Source organism: Talpa occidentalis, unplaced genomic scaffold (genome assembly GCF_014898055.3).
Source record: "Talpa occidentalis isolate TD23 unplaced genomic scaffold, MPIMG_talOcc4v2.1 talOcc4.8, whole genome shotgun sequence".
Lineage (NCBI taxonomy): Eukaryota > Metazoa > Chordata > Mammalia > Eulipotyphla > Talpidae > Talpa > Talpa occidentalis.
Genome location: NW_023605194.1, coordinates 63,192,881 through 63,214,729, shown reverse-complemented (window position 1 = coordinate 63,214,729; position 21,849 = coordinate 63,192,881). Strand labels below are relative to the sequence as shown.

Here is a 21,849-nt window from a genome sequence, read left to right as displayed (position 1 = left end):
CTGCCCCCATGGACTGTTGCCTAAAATTTGGAATACACTGGGCCTGTGGGGTTGGCAAGGACCAGTCATTTTTGGGGTGATCTGGCTGCCTAACTCAGGCCACTTGAGGCTGTACATCGGTGCAGAAGATGGGAAGACAGTTAAGGCCTATGATGTTCAATGAAGTCAGTGAGAATCTACCTACATATACTTACCAATAGAGCCTTTTATGAGGCCAGTCCCCTGAAATACCAGATGAGAATCCTTAAACTGGTGAAATTATGGTATGTGGGCTATTTTATTGGTCATCGAAGACAAGTGGGAAGATGGGGAAATTACCAGTAACTAGCAGTCTCCTTTAAAAAAATAAACTCCATTCACATTTTAAAATCTTGATGGTTTTTTTATTTAGTGTATGTCATAAGGTCAAAGTGATGGTAAATGCTGTTGTGAAGAGCCATCTGGAATTTGGACATTGCTTTCTACTGTTAAATGGATGACATTTGCTTTCTACTGTTAAATGGATGACAGTTTACTATTAACAATTTGCAAATAGGTCTCAAGCAGAGAATAACCACCTGTAATTCCTAACTCAGGAGTGTACTTTATAGAAATAATCAACTCTAGCATAAAGGAAGAGCAGGACATCACAAATGGCTTATGAACAGAGCATGAGTCACAGGAGGCTGGGATTGTGTGCTTCTACTTTCATACTTTCTAGAATGTTGCTGGTCACCACTTCCACCATTTGTACACGGAACCTCTTTCTTTCATCTGATTTTTAATTTAGCCTCATTGTAAGAATGTAAGGGAAATCAAATTTCATGTGCAAAGCTATTTTGAAATCCACACATAAGTGTTAAAATGAATTTTCTTCAGTCACTCATTTCTTGCTTTTTGGTGAGTAGATAGTCTGTGCCAGTTATTGTGAAAAAATCTTTATTTTAAGAAAAAAATTTAGTTAACAAAAAACCAACACTTTCTTAGCATCACACCGAAAAAGGAATCACAGTACAAAGAAAGTTTAAGTCAAGGCCTCACCAATTCCTACAGTATTAGTATTGTGTCTCAATTTCAAAACTAACTTTTAAAAAGCTTAAACTTAACCTAAAAGATTTTAAATGAAAATAAACTAGAATGAACAAACACGAGAAATGTTCCTTTTTGAATTAGGGATCTAGCACCTTGAGTTCTCCAAAAAAAAAACAACCAAAAAAGCTCCCCCCAATGTGTTCTTGGTGATGTGGTGTAAAAGATCCACATTTAACATATTCAAAGCTACTTTAACTCAAGATTACAGGACTCTGAAGCTACCAACATGTTGAGAAAAGCTGAAAATAGTTTGTTTACTCAATATCACATGCTAGAAGAAAGTTTGCATGAGAAAACACTGAAGAGGTAATTTTTTAATCCAGATTTCACAAACTCATGGTGCAAAATGGGTCCCAACGGTTCCGCTAGAGTAATAACTGCTTTTCATTGCCTTGTTGCTGCCTGTGAAAATTTGAAAGAACTCAAAAGCTCCTACAAAACTAGTCATATCCACCCATGCTGTTCTGGCCACTGTAGCCAGCCCCGTAACAGCCACTCACAGATTGGCTCTCAAGGCCACTGTAAGTAGACTGGGTCGACACCCCCATGCCTTGCATCATCTGGCTGCTATATGCCCCATTGCTGGCCCCTGTTGTGGAATTCAAGAAGAGTTCTATGTATCTGTGTTGCATGTTGGCCCTGTCTTTGGACATAGCTGCCACGGCTTCTTCGTGAGTGGCAAACTCAACATCAGCTTCACCCGTCACTCTTCCATCAGGGCCAATCTCAATATGAACTCTAACGGGGTTGAGTGGAGAGAAGAAGTTGTAAATGTCGTTCTCAGTGGCTTTGTATGGCAGCCCTCTCATGTGGACACAGTGCCCAGTGGTGCTCTGGACAGTAAACTCGCCATCTCCATATCTGTGATCATACATCCCGGAGAGACAGTAACTGAGGTCTCTCCCAAACAGATCGGTGGTGAAGCCGTAGCCATCGCTGAGGCCGCTGTACTCCTCATAGCCCCCGTAGCCTGCACTGTAGGCACCCGATCTCATCCTATCCAGGCCTGCTTGTTTGACAATACCAATGTATCTCCTGGCTGTACCAGGCCGGTCATAGGGCCCTGGCCGCTGCACAGACATGAACTTCAGAGGGGGATCTGAGTATGATCTAACTTCTTCCTGACTGCTCTTGAACACTTCAATATACCTGTGCCCTATTCTCTCCTTGTGCTTTCCCAGAGCCTTCTCAGCTAACTCCTGTGAAGCAAACTGCACAAAGGCTTCCCCTGTAATCTTGCCCTCGGGGTCCACAGGCAATGTGATCCCGTTTGGCACAATTTCCAACCCTGAAAAGAACTGGACAATTTCTTCCTTGGTGCATCCAAACGGGAGTCCTCGAAGCCGCACAAAGCCATCATTGGCAGTGTCGGCACTGTTTGGACCACTGTGCTTCAGCACCCAATCCATCTCGGTTCTGTGGGACTTGAACACCTCAATGTACCGGTGCCCCATGCTTTCCCTGTCTTTTTTCAGGGCCAATTTTACATCATCTTCTGATTCGAGTTCAACAAAAGCCTCACCACTCTGCCTGCCTTCTCTAGTGTAGATAAAATGAACGCCTGCGGCCCCATCATGAATCGTGCAGTCGGAGAGGAAATTCTGCACATCCTCAACAGAGCAGGACCAGGGCAGGCCACGGAGCTTGACCACAAAGCCTTCACCTCCCTCGGGGCCCAGCATCATGGACACTTGACAGGGCAGATGTCAAACAAGCTTGGGTGCAGATTTTTGTGGCTGAAAAAAAAGCAAAAACTACTTTACATAAAAGTTTCCATTTAATATGAATTAAAAGAATATGCAATAAATATAGTTTTCCTCATTTTGCAGATGAGGAAGGATGAGTGAAATATGAAAACTGACATTATTTGCAGTCTAAAAAGAACCAAGCATGAGTTTTAAAAAAGTGAACTAGAATGGTAAAATTTGAACAAAATGATGATCTGGAAATTTCAGTAAATAAGCAAAATCTATAAATTCTTTTGGCTAATTATAAGTTCTAGAGAATAAGACAAGAGAATGAACTGAGACAGCATTCAGAAATAGAAAGACACTGTTTTAGAATTGGTGAAAAATATAAATTGTATTATTGCATGGCTAAGTAAAAGGCAGGAGGATACGGTAACTTGGTGCCTTGAATGTAAAGATAGCAACTTAGAGCAAGGGCACACTATCTTAAATTTTATTTAGCCCAGATAATGTATCATGATGAATTTTGATGTTTTTCTCTTTTTTTTAAACAAGTATTCCCTTCAGATGATTCTTAAACAAAAGCCAATTTGCATGGTTGTGGCAAGATACTATAGAAGTGAAAATAAGTGAAATCTAGTCATTTTATTCCTAAGCTGTCAATTCAAATACCATCAGTCAAGTATAAGGCTAAACTGGTGACATACCTAGACAAATAGACAAATCCATCAGAAGAATTAGTTATAAACACTACAGACACAGAACTCAAACTAGATGCTTCTGTTCACATATAAAGGAAAGGAACAATATAAAACATATTCATCACTGTTTTGTTGAGGGACTGGAAGGGAAAGAACACCTCCAACTACAAGAAGGGTGAGAGGCACTCTTCTTGAAAGGTGTCATGGAAATGTTGGTACCTTGCACCCCGAAGAATCCAAACTGAAAAGAGATAAGTAAAGGTCAAATCCATGTGAAGTCTTCAGAAAGAGTAGAATTGAGTCAGATACCAATACATGCATTCGAGATAATAAAAACAATGCAGTACAGGGCCAGATTTTTTTTTTTTTTCAGTGATCTATGTAAGAGAAAGCACTCAAAATGAGCATGAGTATATGCAAAGTAAATGTTCCATAGAAGTCACCACTTCCTATCAAGTGCAATAGATGTAGTAGCCATTAAAATCAGTTGTAAGAGATGTGAGAAAAGAAATATGAGGAGACACTGGTTATACAGAAAAAGAAAATACAAGCTTGAATACAATCAGATGAATTACAAAGATATCCCAGATGGAAAGGGGGTATATTTACACTATTAGAGGATCTAACTATAGGCAGATATAAAGAGCTTCTAAAATATTTATTCCAAAACCAAAAATCCCACAATTTAACAGAAAGCAGGAAAAACAAATTGGTAATGTGAAATTCTCAGTGAGTTACCATTTGCAGTCAAAATTTCAACAACTGACCTAAAATAATTTAAATATTTAAGGTAGTCATTATATTTAGTGCCTAATCAATACTACTGCCAATGTGTGAAAAGATAATTTTGTAATGCTAATTTCAGTTTATCTCCACAATAAATGGAATTTGCATGCATTGGAGCCTTGATTTATTGTATGCCCAGAAAAACAGCTTTGGAAAATTGTAAGTATCTGACTAGTTCTGTAGCTGTGCTGAGTGGTTAAGTAGCACACAGCTAGGTAAAAAGGGTTTATTTTGCACCACAGGTTATTGTTACAGGGTGCAAGCACGTGCACTGTAGGATTTGGGGAGTATCTCTGGCCTCTATCTACTAAATTCCAGTAGCATCTCCACCCCAGATGTGATAAACTGTCTTCAGACATGCCCAAATGTATGAGGGGTTATGTGTGTTAACTGCCTTCAGTTGGAAAACTACTATAGTCACCAACCTTTTAAAGCAAGCCCTCCATAGTGCCTACAATTCCACGACTCCTTCCAAAGTCTTTTAGATATCCGTGGAAACCTTACATATTCTAATCTAGCCTTACCTTCCAGTTGATCATCTACTTCAAAGAGGAATGGGGACCAATGAAGCAAACTGCCAAGGTCCTAAGAATTTATAAGTAAGAACAGCTTTTCCTGATAGCTTGTATCATCATATACATACAGCTCTGGCCCCAATTTCCACTGAAAACTTTTTCTTTAGCAACTAATTATGTACTTTTAACCATTTCCATAAATATGTACCTTAGCTGAGGCCAATTCTGCTTGTACCTAACTTGCTGGTAGTTTTCACTTTCAGTTAAATCTCATCACAAGCTCTCTATCACCTGGACTCCCTACCATTAAAAAGGCATTGGATCCACTCTGAGAAGGCCCTCCGTGGCAAAGAGAATGAGTCCTTTCCTACCTTCATCTTGTTTCCACAGCAGAATTTATACCCTCTGGAAATCCTTTCTCCTTTGCCTTCTGTGATGCAAATTTATCCTGCTTTTCCTAGTTAATTCCTCAAGACACTCAGCCTTTTCCTGTTTGGCTCACAAAATGCTTTTTCCCTGAGCCCTTACAAAACTCTACTCCACAGCTCCTTCTATGCATCACAACTGACAGCATTTCCCCTCTAAAACTCTTCTATAAGCACTTCAGCAGTATAAATGGCCTTACCTGAAATCCAGAGCTCTAGAAGGAAACAGAAGTAATCCTAAACAACTTCTCCTAAGACCTCAAATCCAATGAAACCATCAAATCTCTGGATGATCCTATCTCCACCCTAAACCCTATTCAGTTGCCAGTGTACTATATTGCAAAGCATTATCTCAATAAATTACTTCCTTTGTGATTTGCATCATCAAATTGTGGTTTTTGGAGGCCTCCCTGGTGGCCTAGGGGTTAAGTCTCAGCGCTGTCACCACTAATGCCTGAGTTCAATCTCCAGGCCAGGAAGCTAACCCACATAGGTCACAACAGACCTCTCCTTTCTCTCCTGTTGCTCCGCTTAACAGCATGTAGTGTATTTCAGTAAATTTGCCTGTACTGCCCCAACCCCCCCCCCCCCCCCGTGAATCCTCTCACCCCTCCCCAAGCACCTCTGGTCTACATCAGTTATTTTATGCAAAAAAATCATGGGTTTTTTTCCTCCAATTCCTTCACATCCCTATTTCCCCTTACTACTTTCAAATTCCACTCCCAACAACATATACTCCTGATTTTTAAACTCCTCTAAGCACAATGGCTAGACCTGATTATATACCACTCTGCAGATCCAGTGTTCTTTTAGTGACTATGCCACTCACCCTCACCCTCCTAAGGCCTTCAAGAATTCCACTAGCAATGGAACACAAACCAGTGTTAAGGGGATGCTCAGGTCTTAAAACTTTGGCCTGCAACATACTAGCTCATATCAACTCTTTTTCATTTTGAAATCTCCTTTATCCCTATACTTCTCTGCTCCCTAAACTTAATCCCAATAATCCTTAGAGTCTGAGCTCAAATACTACATTTAAAAGTGTTTCTCTTTCTACAAATTAATCCTATGGTTCTATGCTCCCATAGCATCCTTACCCTGATTTGTTTATAACTCTTCAAAATGGCAGTAAGAGCCTACAGAGCCTACCACTAGAAACAGCCTGCATCTGTTCTGGTTACTATGGCCCCACCCTCAGTACAGGGCCCAGATTAGCGAGAGAGATTAACTGAGGACCTTGTAAGGTCAACACCTCCCTCTAGAATATGGTAGCCTAGATAGGCTGAAAGATATCAGGAAGGATAAAAAAACAAGTATTTCATGGGAAAGAGCATTTTCCTCCACGTTTCCTTCAGAACATTTACTGCCTATTTTTATTCCAGAATAAGTTTTCCCTTCCATTTCTCAACTTCTAAGACTTTTAATTTCTTGTTCTTCTCAACTTCCAATGGAACTCAAATTTTTTGACAACAATGCAACATCCCATTTTCCCCTCAGAATCCTATACATTTGGATACTTTGCAGAAACTTAATGGTTCTCAGGATGTTAAAACACAAAAGAAAAGAGCTCTGTGGAGTACTGCTAAACTTTAGATTTAGGAGACAGAAAATTCTATTATCACACTTCTAAGAAAAATTTGAACTTGAATAAATCAAATATAAACTGATAAATTTTTCTTAAAATAGCTCACCTTAAAGCACAAGCGAGGATGCCCAACACGAAGACACTTCTGGCAGGCAACGGGAATTGTCCTAAAAAAGAGCGATACAGCAGTCTTGCCTCAGTGCCCCAGCACTCAAGAGTACTGCAGGCAGGGATTTCCCCTGGCCAGATTCTGAGCTTCCTTGGGGTGGGGGAGAGGGGTGGGAAAGCAGGGCTTGGGTAGGAAGAGGATTTTTATAGCCATGGGGCAGCCCTAATAAAAGTACACACCCATTCTGCTCTCTCCAAATTTAAAAGGTTTGTCTTTTCAAAGGGTAGTAGTAATTCCATTTACCTGTACTAGAGATTTAACTAAATCCATCAGCTTCCATAGTGAAACTCTGAAGTATGGAATTTTAATCTCAATTGAGGGCAAGGAAAGGAGGGCTCAAGTGCTAGGTAGAAATTTCACTAAAAATTGTTCAATAGGATTACAAAAATTTCAGGAGAGGGGGATGCAGGCAAACTAGCTTCCTCAGTTTTACTGGTAGCTTCATTTCATTTTTTGACAACTATTTGACATGACATTGACCTTTTAACTACATGACAGAAAATAAGCAGAGAAAACGTTAATATGAAAACATCACTATGTGGACCTCCCCAGTGGCGCCACAAAGCTGTCCCTTTGCAGCGCAGGTTTGATTCCCTGCTGGCCAGGGAGATTCCCACATGGCGCAGCAGACCTCTGTCATGCCCATTGCTCCCCTCAGCAGTGCTTTCAGTCCATCTGCCTGTTCTGCTCCCCACGCTGCCTCTGGGGAATGCTCTCACCCTCCGGCGCCTCTGGCCCATACCCCAGCTATTCTATCAACAAAAACTAAATCTTAAAGAAAAAAAAAATTAAAAAAACAAAAAACACCCAACCAAAACACAAAAACATCACCAGGACCATTCCTCACAGCTAGGTGATTAAAACTATTCCCCAAAAGACTAAGATGGGGGCCTCCCCGGTGGTGCAGGGACTGAAGACATCACTATCAAGCTATCAGCAGCCACTGCAGCACAAGTTCAATCCCCAGCCAGGAAGGTGGATCCATATGGAGCAGCGCAGCAGACCTCTCCTGTCTTGCCCGCTGATCCCCTCAGCAATGTATTTCAGTCAGTCTGTCTGTTCTATTCCCCAGTCTCTGGTGAATCCTCTCACGTACCCCAACACCTCTGGCCTGTAGCCCAGTTCTTGTATGCATAAATAAATCAATCTTCTATTAAAAACAACAAAAGACTAAAATATGTGCTGAAGTCCAGAGAATACATCTGAAAACTAACAAACAAACATTATCAGTTTTGGAAAGGAAGAATTGGTAAAGTTAATTTAGCCAAGTTTGTTGTCTACAGACGGTATCTGCCTCATTGCCAGTATATTGGGATCATGGGACACAACTTGGGGAGAAAAACCTGTACAAAAGTACTATAAAAGTATTATAGTTTAAGAGTCTGAAATTCCCTGTAAGGCTTTCAGAGAATTTCCTGAAATTCTCCCTTGCACCCACAGAAAAAAGAGTGGAATCTAAAGGGGAAAAAAAACCCAAATTATGTTAATGAGCATAGCCCTTTTGCTTTATCTCAGTTACTGACTCCCAAAGCTGGGATCCCCCCTCCAACAGCAGAGACAGCCAGACCCAATTAAGTCAATTCCTGTAAGGTAACTATGGCGCACAGGCTCCAACCACTGGACTCACCCAGGCAGCACCTTGAAATCGCCAGGGGAGTGATAAACACCGCACCTGGGTCCCGCGACTGGAGACTGATTTTAACTGTACAGGGTGCTGCCACGGATTTCACACTACTCCCCCAGGTGACTGGACTGTGACGCGAGTGTGCACACAGATCACCTAGGGATCTTGTTAAAGGGCTTAATAAAATAGAATCCTACATTTCTAACAAGGTAGGCGCTCCAGAACACACTCTTCATCACTATACTGGTCAGACAAGATTTACTTTGGAAATCAGGTAGATCCAATCAAGATAAAATAGGGCGGGCCCACAAGCGCCTACACAGATTTAGGCTTATCTAATGGAATAAACAGGGCGCTTTACCTGTCCCTCCCACTCCTGTTCAGAACCGGGCCTCGGGGGACTCAGGCTTCACGCTGCTGTTACATGTGCCCAGGGAGAGCTGAGGCGCATGTTCGCCTCAGTTGTAAGTGAACTTTAATCTGCAGCTGGGAGCGCACACAAATCAGACTGTCCTGGTCTACTCTTACCCCACAGTTAACTTTTTTGTTCTTAGACTTACCGCTGAGGGGAGTAAGGCTAAATCCCTACTTTCAGCAAGCAAATGCGATTTACAGACCCCAATTCCACCCGACTCCTAGAAAGGCAGAGGGTTCCGGGAAAAGTCCAGGTGCGTCTCCTTTTGTGATTAACCTGAAACTGAAACAACTACGGCCCCAAGCTCCCGGGCCGCCAGAGGCGCGTCCGAGCGATTTCGGCGGGAAGCACAACGGCGCTCCCACAGGCCGAGACCCGGGGCTGGGGTACCCGCACTAGGTGAAGGGGACCGCTCGGGCTCCGCCAGGCGACCAACTAACTTCGGGCAGTCCCGGCAGAGGCCGAAGGTCGGACCCAAGTCGCCCCAACCCCAGGCCTGGGCGGGGTCAGCGCGAGCTTCCGGGGCGGCGACGGGACGGAGGGAGGCGGAGAAGAGCCCCGCGCGGGGGGAGGGGAGCAGCGCGAGGTCACAGTGCGAAGGCTGCCGGGAGGCGGGAGGAGCGCCTAGGTCGGGGGTGGGGGGGGGTGGGTGGGGTGGGGTGGGGGCAGGGAGCGGCCAAGACTTCCCGGGCAGAAGGGGGGTGGGGGGGACCGGGCAGGAATGAAGTGAGACAGAGTTCGCCGTCCGGCCTCCCCGAGGCGCGGGGAGGGGCGGGGGGGGGCGGGCGGAGCTCCCAAGTAAGGGGAGCCAAGCAAGGAAAGTTCCCGGGCCCCGCGGGGGGTGGAAGGGTAGCGGCGGGTTTCCGCCTCTGGGGGCGGAGCTGCGGGGGGGGCACTTATTGAAGGGGGGGGCTCCCGGGGCGGAGGGAGCGGGGCTTGGGGAGGAAGTGGGGAGGTCCGCGCCCCGCAGGGGCAGTGGGAGGGCGGGGGTCGCCCGCTGGCGGCAGCTCACCCTACGGGTCCGGGGTCCGGCGCTGGGGCCGCGAGTTGCGGAGTTCGGAGGCCGCGCGCGGGCTGCGTCCCGGAGGCTGAGGCCGCGTGACTGGGAGGGCGGCAGCCGGACGCGGGTCACGGGGTGTAAAGGAGGAAGTGCCACCGGCCGGCCCGCCAACATGTCACCAATGGAAACGCGTTTCGCAGGTGCGGCCCGCGCAGTCGGCCGAGGCAGGAAGTGGGAGGGGAAGAAAGCCAGGAGGAAGAGACCGTTCGGAGCGAGCGCTCAGGAAAGGTGCCAGGATGGAAAGAGTACCAGGGGAGAAGCGGAGCAGATGGGCACTGCTCTTGCAGGAAAAACCGTACAATTTTTAAAAAGCCCTCTCGAAGGCAGTTGGAAGGGAAACTAACGGACAAAGGCAGAACCCTTCTATATATCGTACCTACTGACAGTTTGTAGACTGGGCCATGGGCTCCTAAATATTTTGCATAGCATAAAAATTTTAAAGTCCTTAAACTTTATACCTACCAAGCAATTAATTTTATATCCTGAGAATCCTGTTAGGGGGAAAGGATGTCCTGAACAAAGTTGCCCTGTAACAATTCAGCATTCCAAATGTATGAAATCCTCACACTAAGACACGGAAATCTGACCTATCTTCATAGCATTCAGAAGGCCGTTCCCACCTTCCTGCCTTCACTGATTCCGTAATAAACTCACATTAACTTGTCTGCAACCTAATTCAAATGAACAAACTGGGAAACAATTAGGCAAATGAAGTAATGTCAGCAGTCACTGAATTATTTTCTCTGAAAGAATTATACAAAATTTCAGTTATAATTAGGCTGCTGGAATTTTTTTTTACGATTTATTTATGCATACAAGAGCGAGGGGAGGGTGAGAGGATTCACCAGAGACAGAGCAAGGAACAGAACAGGCAGACTGAGATACACTGCTGAGGGGAGCAGTGTGGGCAGTCAGGAGAGATCTGCTGGGCCATGTGGGGAGCTCCCTGGCTGGGGCTGGACCTTGTGCTGCAGTGGCTGCGAATAACTTCATAGGTTGCTCTCAACCCTTGAGCCACCGGGGAGGACCCAGGCTGCTGTAATCTTTTAAGATGTTATTTAATGGAAGCCCTTGGAGAGTTTACCTGTACCAGAAGAGAACCCTCTACACTGTGTCTCTGATACTGGCCAAACTGTTGTCACTAAACGGTTTGGTTTTCATATAGTGAAAATGCATTTTGGTCTGTACTAATCACAGAAAAAAATATTTTTTTTTTTTTAATAGAGGCATGTTTTATTTATTTATTTATTTATTTGTGTGTTTTGTTTATACATGCACTGGGTACAGTCAGAAGCACGGGAGGGTGAGAGGATTCACCAGAGCCGGAGTGGGGAGCAGAGCAGGCAGAAGGACCGAAGTACACTGCTGAGGGAAGCAGCGGGCGGCAGGAGAGGTCTGCGCGCCATGTGGGACCCTCCTCTGGTGGCCCGGGAGCAGCCGGGGATCGAACCGGCGCCGCAGAGGCCGCAGGCAGCTTCACAACCCAGCGCTCAACTGCTGCGCCACCGGGGAGGCCCCAGAAAAAAATATTTTTAATTAAAAAAAAAAAAAAGTTTAGGGCCTCCCTAGTGGTGACCTAGGGGTTAACTCAGCCTGCAAATGGGGCAGACCTCTCCAGTCTCTCCCACTGCTCCCCTTAGCAGTGTAGTGTTCTGCTCCCCATTCTGTCTCTGGTGAATCCTCTCACCAACCCCCTTCATCCTCTAGCCTATACCCCAGTTTTGCACCAAAAAAATTTTTTTTAGAATCTTCCTAGTAATTTGAGTGGAGGACGTAGGCGTTCAAAGGAACCATGGGCCATGATTTAGTAATTACTGAAGGTGAATAATGGGTACATGTTATATTATAGTTTTTTGTACATTTGACTCACCTAGTGATGAAATTATTTTTAAAAAATTATCTTTCTTACTAGAGAGAAAAACACCAAATTATATCTAAGAGGCCCAAACTTGACTAGAATATGGTGAAGGGTAACCAACAAGGGCAAATGGGCTAGCCCAAAAATATTTCCTATAAGGAGCAGTTACTGAAACAAAATTTAAGATACATTAGTGATGGACAGTCATAATGCATGGAACATTATTTGGATCTTGATTCAAATTTGGTAAAATTTGGTAAAATTTGATGAGTTCGGAGGTATAGTTGAACAATGACTAGAAATTTGATATTAAAGCAACATTTATAGAATTATAGTTATGTTTAATAAAGGAAATAATTTTGAGACATGTTTAAAAATAAAAGCATAGTGGTGTGAAACTTGGAATTTGCTCCAAAATTATCTATGAAGGGAGAGAAAAAATTCCAATGATGGTAATCACTAAAACAGTGACAGGATTCAAAATCCAGCCATCCCATGGAAAGACACTTGAAAGCTCTTAAGAAAAGCAAAATAGTATTCTGAAGAAAAGTAAAGCCACAAAACTAGTTTTTGGAATGAATTTTCTACAGAAATGGATAACATGACTGCTTCATAGGCATTTATTTTGCTTCTTAAACCCCTCTTCACAAAATACTGTAATTCATATTAACTGGCTTTCATTTTCTCATTTACGTGAATGTATTTGTTACTGCTAAGTAGTTTTTTATATGCCTTCTTGGCTTGGTACTGGGAGGCAACTGTTAATAATTAATCAGTCAGAATAAGGTTTCTGCTCTGTGAAGGAACAACAGGTACAGAAGACAGAAAGAGCATGTTACATGTGCTGAGAAAGAAAGCACCTGAAAATACCTACCAGCCAGGACTGAGATCAAGGAAAGAGAGCAGAGGTAGACATTTGAAGGCCTGCTGCTATATTTTGGACTTTATTCTAAGGTCAGTAGGAAGTCACTAATTGTTTTGAAATGGAATGTGGTGTAATTTGAGTTTGCTTTTCTTTTTTTAACTGTTGCATTTTTAAATATTTATATATATTTTACACATTGTTCATTTTTAAACAAGTGTTTGCTTTTTTTGCTTTTTTCTTTTCAACAGTCTAGCTTCTCTATAAAAATGAATGGTAAGAACAGATGCAGGCACTGTTCAAGACACAGTGGACTGGGAAATCAAATGTATAACAAATTTTGAAATGAATAAATACTAGAAAACGGGTATTAACTTCATTGGGGTTCTGAGGAAGTCACATTTAAACAGACTACAAGCAGGAGAGAAGTGTGCAAATGCAAAACTCTGTCCTCGGTAAATCAGTAAATTTATTTAAAAATAGTAGACAGAAGCCCATACTAGTCTGTTTTTTCCTTTGTACATTACTATGTCCCCTGACTGCCTGTTCCAACTTTGTATTTTTTTAAAGGCAGTCCTTTATCAGTTTTGTGTAAATATTTTTTATTTTGTGGTAAGTTCTTTTAAACTTTATATTGTTTTTATTAAATTCACAGATGAGCTTAGGTATTGTTCCTGCTGCTCTTGTCTGTTTTCCTCTTGAGCACAGATGTCTCTGGGGAAGAAGCAATTCCCTATTGCAAGACACTACGTGAACAGAGCCCAGAAACGTATTATGGCTGTCTCCCTGGTCTATTTCAAAACCCAAAAATCTCTTCTAATCCAGCAACAATTTTCTAAAATCTCAATTTAGTGGCTTTTAAACATTTTGGTATCAAGAAATAAATGCAGATCTGGACAATTTCTTCAAAAAAAAAAAAAAAAAAAAAAGGGCACACCCCCCTACACACACAGCTGTACCTCAATTTTCAGGGGGCCCATGCATCTGAACTGTGAGAAATCTGACCTACTTTGTACAACATGCCAAGTTCACACAAAGCTACTGAATAGCTAGTATATAAAGGAAATGTAAAGAAATCATTAAATACATTAACTTTTTAAATGTTTATTGCTACACTACATTTATCCATCAAAGGAGTTATGTCATGATGTATAAGCAACAGGAAAGTTACTTCCCATTGTTTTCACTATTGGGCCCTTTAGTATACTTAATGTGTTTGAGTTCGAGGCAATACTACACTGGTGTCCTCCCGTGTTTCATTTCTAAAAAGGGTTAATTAAAAAAGCAAAAATAGTGTAATGTAATAAGGTAAACAATATACTTGTATTGAATGTGCAATGTTTGTACTGAAATTAACAAAAAGAACAAATTTTTACTCAACATAGAACAAGCAACCTTTGCTCTGTTGATTGCATTTTGCAGGTGACTTAAGAATCAAGATCTGAAGTTACAATAGTAAAATGTATATACACATATATATGGTGAGATTTCCACAAAAAGAAACACTACTATAAGACTAAAGATAAAATCTGCTCTTGACAGAAGGGCATGTTTTTGTCATGGTTAATTGGTAGAAATTCCCCATTATAAGAAGGGGGAGGGAGGCCTGCTAGTAAGATAAAATTGCTACTGAGAATCTCCTTAGCACCTCCTATAAGCTGCTCCCTGTGGTCCCTGGGTAGACAGTCAATACCCTGGAGCAGGCTTCAGGAGACCTGTGGGTTAGGCAAGGTCTCTATGGATACTGTACAGTATAAGCCCACAGTCCCCTCTCAAGAAGGTATCCCTGAGGGGCCTTGAGGGGATGGGACTTTTTCCCGGGGCTGGAGAGCTGGAGATTACCATAGAGTAAGTAGCTCCTTTGCTCAAAGGAGCACAGCACAGCACACTGCCCCCGCAGGAGTAGAGAACAGTAACAAATAGGAAAGGAACTTGATGGTGTCCATGAGAGGGGCTCTAGCACCCAGTGAGAATAATTATCATCAGACAGCAGGCAATGTTCAGGGAACAAGAAGTACTAAATGGTAAAGGTTTTAACAAAAAACAACTTTCAGATAATCACAGAATAAACAACTTACTGTGTTATAAACCAATGTTACTGCAATTAAAAAAAAATTCTGATACTAAAAGTAGAGTCTTGAGTAATTTATAAAGAGTAATGAAAGGATAGTTACCTAAAGAGCCCCCAAAGAAGTATCTCAAAACCGAAAAAAAGGAACAGTAAGGGGAAAAGATACAAAATTTGGAAGGCATAAGACCGGAGAGATAAGAAAGGAGAGATAACGTGTGAATGATAGAAATTCCAGAAGACATAAATGGAGGCAAGAAAACACAATAGGACATTTTCCTGGCTTAAGATAAATTTGGTTCTGTGGCTCCCAACAGCTGTTTTAAAAAGACACAAATCAAGCACATGTTAAAACTAATTTGAAATACAGAAAACAACTTCTGGGGGAAAAAAAAAAAGGTCCGTACAAAGGACAAACACGTGGCAGCCACTGAGCACTAGATGGATCTGACTTAACATTTCCAAGTTTTAGAATTAGTTTATCAAGCATCCAGACTAATTTGACTAATTTCACATCTAGAATAGACTAATCTAATGAACTTAGATGAAAAACTCCTAAACAAAGAGTTGCCAACCAAATATACAGCAATATACAAAAAGCATTACCTCATGATCAAGTTGGCATTCCTGGAACAAATGTAGTTCATTTCAATCAAACTCAACCATTGCAATTTGTCACTATGACATATTAATGAAGGCCAAGTATGAGTTAACTAAGAATTTTTCATTGCTCTTTTTGAGATGCTAAGATCCTAAATAACAGAAGGAACGCAAAGTAGGTGAATTCCTCCATAAAATGGGAGTAGGGAAAATTTTTCTCAAAATCCAGAATATGGGAAAACAATGAAAAATGTGATTACATAAATAACAGAACAACAAAAACCCCAATCTCTAAAAACACTAAGCGAGGCAAAAATACTAATGATAAAAATGAATATATTTGCACAATTTCTTCTATTAATATACTTAACATATAAAGAACCTCTAAAAATAGAGGGAAAAAAACTAACAATCCAAAAGAAATGGGCTAGAGGCATGTGTATGAACAGTTAACAAAAAGGGGAAGCCCTCAAACACAAAAAGATGTTTAACATCATCCACTTGAAATAAAATTTTAAGTTAACATTTAAAATAGTTAACATTTAAAATACAAGCTTAACAATATACTTTCTTGCAAAGCTGTAAAATAAGCAAGCTCCCTTAAATGCTGTTTGTGAAAATATAAAATGGCTCAAACCCTCTCACAAAAAAAAAGAAAAAAGAAAAAAGTTCTGCAAAGACTACCCATTGCAGCACCATTTCTAATGAGACTAGAAGCAACCTAATTCTCCATGACTAGGGGTCCAGCTTAATAAACTGTGGTGGATGAACTTAATGAAGTATCATTCTTTAAACCAAGAAAACCATCAAAGACCACACAGGTTGTATTAAAAAAAAGACAGGAACCAATTTAAATGGCTGCCTCTTGGCCAAAAATTGGGTAATTTAAGCCATAAAAGAGAATAAAAGCTACAGTGGATTAAAACACATCATATAAATTAAAAATCCATGACCATCCATAGGTACCAGATACCATGGTATCCATACCAGAAAAATTGCTGGCTGTTTTTGGCAAATAAATAATTACACTGAATATTGGTAAACAAAAAAAACAAAATAACAGCCTGTCTCTTGTAAAGTACATCTTAGAGTAATCAAAGAATTAATGCAGAAAATTTACTCTCTCCAAAAGTATTCTTTGCTAAAAATGAGAAGGAATATTTAACTAAAATATCACTAATTTGGAAGCATTAATGAAACAATGAACCATCAATGGCTGCTATCACAAAAGGCCAACACCAACCAATATTGATACATGCTTCAGGCAGGAGTAGACAACACCTGCAAATAAAGTATTTTTCCCCAAAATGTCTCAACAGAAGCAGGACAGCCCTTAAAGCTAACTACCATTTTATAGGAAATCTACAGGACAGAGTTCAATCCACCACGGGAATGCAATAAGAAAAGCCCCAAGTGTGTGTTGTCTTCTAGACACACACCTGATTTATTCAAAAAAGGAAAATCTTTAGAGTTTTTTTAAATAGATTGTCACTGTATAAGATGGACACCGCACTTGCAATGTAGCTGGTACAATTGAAATGAACTGCATACCCCATTTAACGTGGTCATGAGTTCGTGATTAGAAAACGTGTTAATTAATCTAGCCTTGAGACTGAACCCATTAAGGGTCAAAGTAGTTTTTCTGAGTCTGAATACCAGCCCAGATGTTACTCAGTAGAAAAGACTAAGAATAAAGAGATCATCACATGAAAATAATCTAATCAATTTACAGAAACATCCCCAAGGAAAAGAATGAAAACCTATTTAACATCAGTAATATCCCTTCCAATATTCATTAAAAGCAGACTAAATCGACTTGAAATCAGGGCCTCCCTGGTGGCACAAGGGGTTAAGCACAGCACTGTGAAGTTGTCTGCAGCCTCTGCCAGGGAGCTACCCACATGGTGCAACAGACCTCTCCCGTCTGGCCCGCGTCCCCTCAGCAGTGTATTTCAGTCAGTCTGCCTGTTGTGTTCCCGCTCTGGCTCTGGCGAATCCTTTCACCCCCCCCCACGCCTCTGGCCTGTACCCCAGTTCTTGTATGCATAAAAAAAAAAAAAAAGAAAGAAAGAAAGAAATCCAAGAAGTGTGTCTAGACTTGGCACTGAAAACATTTTTCACTGAGAAATTCTAACCGGAGAACCAAAGGTATTTTCAGTCTTACTAGAAATTCAGAAGCAAATCGTTAGCTTTCAAAAACACGACTGAGGGCCTCCCCGGTGGCGCAGCGGTTGAGCGCTGGGTTGCGAAGCTGCCTGCAGCCTCTGCAGCGCCGGTTCAATCCCCAGTTGCTCCCCGGCCACTGGAGGAGGGTCCCACATGGTGCGCAGACCTCTCCTGCCGCCCGCTGCTCCCCTCAGCAGTGTACTTCGGTCCTTCTGCCTGCTCTGCTCCCCACTCTGGCTCTGGTGAATTCTCTCACCCTCCCACGCTTCTGACTGTACCCAGTGCTCGTATAAATAAACAAACAAACAAATAAATAAATAAATCTTAAAAAAAAAAAAAAGTATCCTTCCTTTAAAAAAAAAAAAAACACGACTGAAAATAAGTGAGAATATTAAGCTCGGTAGTTTCCACGATGTCCGGCGCTAAAATTTACTTGCAGTTTTCAAAACTCTGCAGGCTTTACCGGGATCCGCACACCCGAGGCCCGCCCCTAACCTCAGGCTCAGCCCTGGCACCCGCCCGGTTCCGGGAAGCAGCGGCGGCGGCCGCACGGTAACTACCCCTTCCCGCGCGACCGCCGCGAGTTCTTTTCCCGCCACGCACCCGACCCACAGGGGCGGGCGGGCAGGTGCACCCGGCGGCCCACAAATAGTTGTGAAAACTACGGGCGAAGGCACGTTCGTTGGTCCGCGGGCCTGCGGGGAAGCCGCGAGGGACCTCACGTGGGAGGCCGGCCGGGTCCCACAAGACGCCAGGGGAGGGGGCGGGGGGGGCAGGTTCCCCTGGGCCTGAGGATCGCCGGGCGCGGATCTCCGAGAGCCCCACCAGGGCCCAGACCAACAGGGACGGGCCTGTGGCCTCCCAACCGCTTCCACAACGGAGCAGGGCGGGTGGGGGAGGGGTGGGGCAGCGCGGGCCGGTGGGGGCCCTGCGGCTCGCGCGCGTCACCCGGGCGGCCCCGCGCCGCCTTCCGTGAGCCACGCGCGAACACGGGTGGCAGCGGGCGCTGCGCGAGCGCGGCCGCCTCCAGAAGTTTCTTGGAGACAGTCAGCCATCAGCGAAAAATATACTCAAAGACACAAAGAGGAAAGGACAAGGAAAAAGAAACAGCCGATGAAAGTCCGCTCAGCATTAGCGAGGAACCAGGCAAAGGCAGCTAAGGACCACGAGCTCACCCAAAATGCAGGCACAATACCTCTAGGGGCCGGAGGCGAACGCAGACGGCGCTCAGGGCACACGCACGCCGCGGCCGAGAGGAAGAAAAGGCCGCAGAGACCGAAACTGGAGGCTAGAAGAGCGGGAACGTGGGAGGGGGGAGGAGTCAGCTCCCGACCAGTCTTGTGCAACTCCGGGCCGCGTTCAGCCACGTGAAAGTAGAGCTTTCACTTTTAAATTAACCCCCTCTCAGGCCGTCGCCGGGACCCCCACCCGGCTCCGCGCCCCCGGGAGTCGACCTGAGGCACTCCTTCCCTCACTCGCCGCCGGCCCTGCCTCCCCCCACCCCAATTCTCAGGCCCGCAGTCCAAACCCCCGCCCTCGACCTCAGGCCTACCTCCCCCGCCCCTAAATCCTAGCCCAGCGGCACCCACCCCCCATGGGCCCAGGCCCGAATCGGCTTTTGACCGCAGACCTCGACTCCTTGGACACCCCCCGCCCCCACTCAACTCAGCCCCGCGGTCCCCACCCCCAACGGGCCCAGTCCCGGATATACGGGCCTCAGCCCCGCCGCCCGTCCCACTCGTCCCGCCCCTCACCTCGGGCTCGGAGTGCTCCCGCTCCCGCTCTTCTTCACATCCGGCACCTCGGTTGTCCCTCTGCGCACCTAAAGGAGGGTGGAACGCGGGGGGACTTGGCAGTTGTAGCGGAGGCAGTTGAGGCTTGTTTACCATCACCATGGGAACCCCTGGCAGCGAGCCCTGGGCGGGGCCAGGCTCGCGGCGGGCCCAAGGCCACGACTCCCGCCCGTCGAGCGCACGCGGCGCTTCCGGAAGCCCTTTCGCTCACGGCGTGCCCACCCCAGCTCGGTCCAGCGCCCCAGCACTCAGGAACGGCAGCCCCGGGAGCCCGTTTCCCTCCCCCCCACTACCCGCCGCCGGCGTAACCGCGGGCCTGTCCCTGTGCCGAACCCCACCTTCTTTTCTAGGAAGACGCCGCGCAGTTCTTCTTCCACGACGAAGCCGGAAGGACGCAAAGACCGTGGCGGGGCGGGGCCTCCGCGGCGACCGTCCGGGGGCGGGGCCTCGGAGGCGCCATTGTGTCGCACCCCGAGCGGAGCCGGGGATTGGCCGGCGGGCCGCGGGGCGGGCTGGGGCGGAAGCTGGTCTGGTGGGGCGCAGGGCGGGGGCGCGGAGCGGAGCTGTTTGCTCGCTGGCCGCTGGGGGGGAGGGGAGGGAAGGGCGCCGGGGGCCGTGCTGGGCGCGCGGGAGCCCCGGGGAGCCGCCTGACGGAGGCGCCCCACGGCGAGCGCACTGGACGCCTGGCCTGAAGACCAGAGTGAGAGGAAAATAATATCCATTTCCTGCCGAAGAAGCCGAAAACACCAGAGACGATAAAGGCACTTCTGATGTTTAGGGAGGGATAAGCGGGTTGACTGAAGTTACTCTTGAGTTTGCGATTATCACGTGGGCTGAGAAAGCTCAAGGTCTCCGGCGGTGGCTCGTGAAGGCAGGGGTTCAGTCACAGAGCACCATTAGCAGATACTTGGAAATGGCTACTCCTGAGGCATTGAAGCAGATTTTCTTGTTCCAGGGTTAATAATTATAAACCATTATTTTTTTTGGAGGCTCCGTTTTAATTCCCCCAGGACCAGATATCATGATCAGTGCTCCGGAGCCCACTGAAATTATCCCAGTTAGTCAGTCTAAACCTGTTTGCCCTGTCTAACCTTTTACTTCCAGCAAAAACCCAATTAAAACTGCTTGCCCTCTGCCTTGAACACACCCGGTGCATTTCTTGAGTGACCCTCGGTGGCCTGAGGAGGAAAACATTAAGAGGGGGAATAAAAAAAAATAGTAAAACTCTAGTTTCTCTTGATCTGCATCTGAGCACTCTTATCTCACTCAAGGCAATATGGTTAAAATAATTCCTTCCCACCATAGCTTCTGTTTCAAAACCATATGGTTGGATGGGTGGGAAGAAGCCGGCTGAGTACTAGGCCCTAAGAGAGATGAGTAGGCCCTCCTGCCTCCACTCCTTCACTTCAGAGCTCATATGAATGAAGCCAGAGTTGGGCAGGGGTTCCTGAACCTTCATATGGCAAAAGAGATGATAGGACAAGTGTGGGCCCAAGCTATGTAGCCTCCAGTCTTCCTTCTGAGTGTTGACTATATATTTGTTAAAGTTTTATATTTTTATCACCTGGGGTTTGTTAGTGGCAATGTGCCTTTTTAATGTTTACATTTTGATCACTTTATGAAAAAAAAAAAAACTCCAAGCTTTATTCTGGAAAAATGGAACAGATTTGAGATCTTCATAATGGTTCTTAATAATGTCTTAATAATTGATTTCGGGGGTACTCGGTGGCCTAGAGGTTAAGTCTCAGCTATCACACTAGGGCCTGAATTCCAGCCCCAGCCAGGGAGGTGACCTACATGGCGTAGCAGACCTCTCTGTCTCCCTGGCTGCTCCCTCAGCAGTGTATTTCAGTAGCTCCTCCTGTTCTGCTCCCAACTCTGTCTCTGGTGAATGTGCCTGCCACCCACACCTCAGGCCTACACCCCAAGTCTTCTGTGCAAAAGTAAATAAAACCTTTAAAAAATATAATGTTGACTTTGAAATTTTCTCACCTGTCACAGGAGAGAAAAGGAGGGGGAGGGTTCTTAAAGATGAGTAAAGTGGTTTGGTATGTTGGTAACAATGAGAGAGGAAAAGAGTAGGACTTGCTCCACTTCTGTGCAAGGAAGAAGCAGCCAAACTCTTCTGCGTCATACAATCTCATCAGGAACACTAAGACTTCTAATCTCTTGCTCTTGTTGGGGCATCCCAAGAAATAGGCCACATGGGCTGCTACAAAAAAACTAGGAGTGATAATTTCATGCTGCTGCAGTCTACCTAAGCTTCAAAGGGTGTGATCCAGAATTCTCTATGTATTTCAGGTTGGGGAGTGGGGCTAAGAAAGAGATTCTTTTGTGAGTTTTGTGGGGTCGGAACCTGTCACTCCTTTTTCTACTTGATGTGCATTGCCTTGGAACTGCCCCACCTGGCCCCGACTCCTTTAACTTCTCTGACTCCTGGGCTAAGTGTATGTTTAGCTCTCT

General features: G+C 44.7%; 1 protein-coding gene across 5 annotated transcripts; it reads right to left on the bottom strand.

Moving 5' to 3' along the window:
- Positions 1-759: 759 nt before the first annotated feature.
- On the bottom strand, positions 760-19,792 carry HNRNPF (heterogeneous nuclear ribonucleoprotein F). 5 transcript variants are annotated; one of them, XM_037495713.2, is made up of 5 exons: positions 19,725-19,792; positions 19,348-19,415; positions 18,769-18,881; positions 6,878-6,938; positions 760-2,807 (listed from the first exon to the last, which is right to left on the bottom strand). In XM_037495713.2, exon 5 carries the CDS (start codon positions 2,754-2,756, stop codon positions 1,512-1,514), a length of 1,245 nt encoding a protein of 414 aa, XP_037351610.1. In that variant the 5' UTR covers positions 2,757-2,807; positions 6,878-6,938; positions 18,769-18,881; positions 19,348-19,415; positions 19,725-19,792; the 3' UTR covers positions 760-1,511. The 5 variants fall into 5 exon arrangements, with proteins under 5 accessions (XP_037351610.1, XP_037351608.1, XP_037351607.1 ...); XM_037495711.2 differs by having other exon boundaries at positions 18,789-18,881; XM_037495710.2 differs by lacking the exon at positions 18,769-18,881.
- Between the last annotated feature and the right edge of the window lie 2,057 nt (positions 19,793-21,849).

Bases quoted from the DNA above. Each gene is read 5' to 3' on its own strand.
- HNRNPF (XM_037495713.2), bottom strand. From the start codon at position 2,756: ATGATGCTGGGCCCCGAGGGAGGTGAAGGCTTTGTGGTCAAGCTCCGT.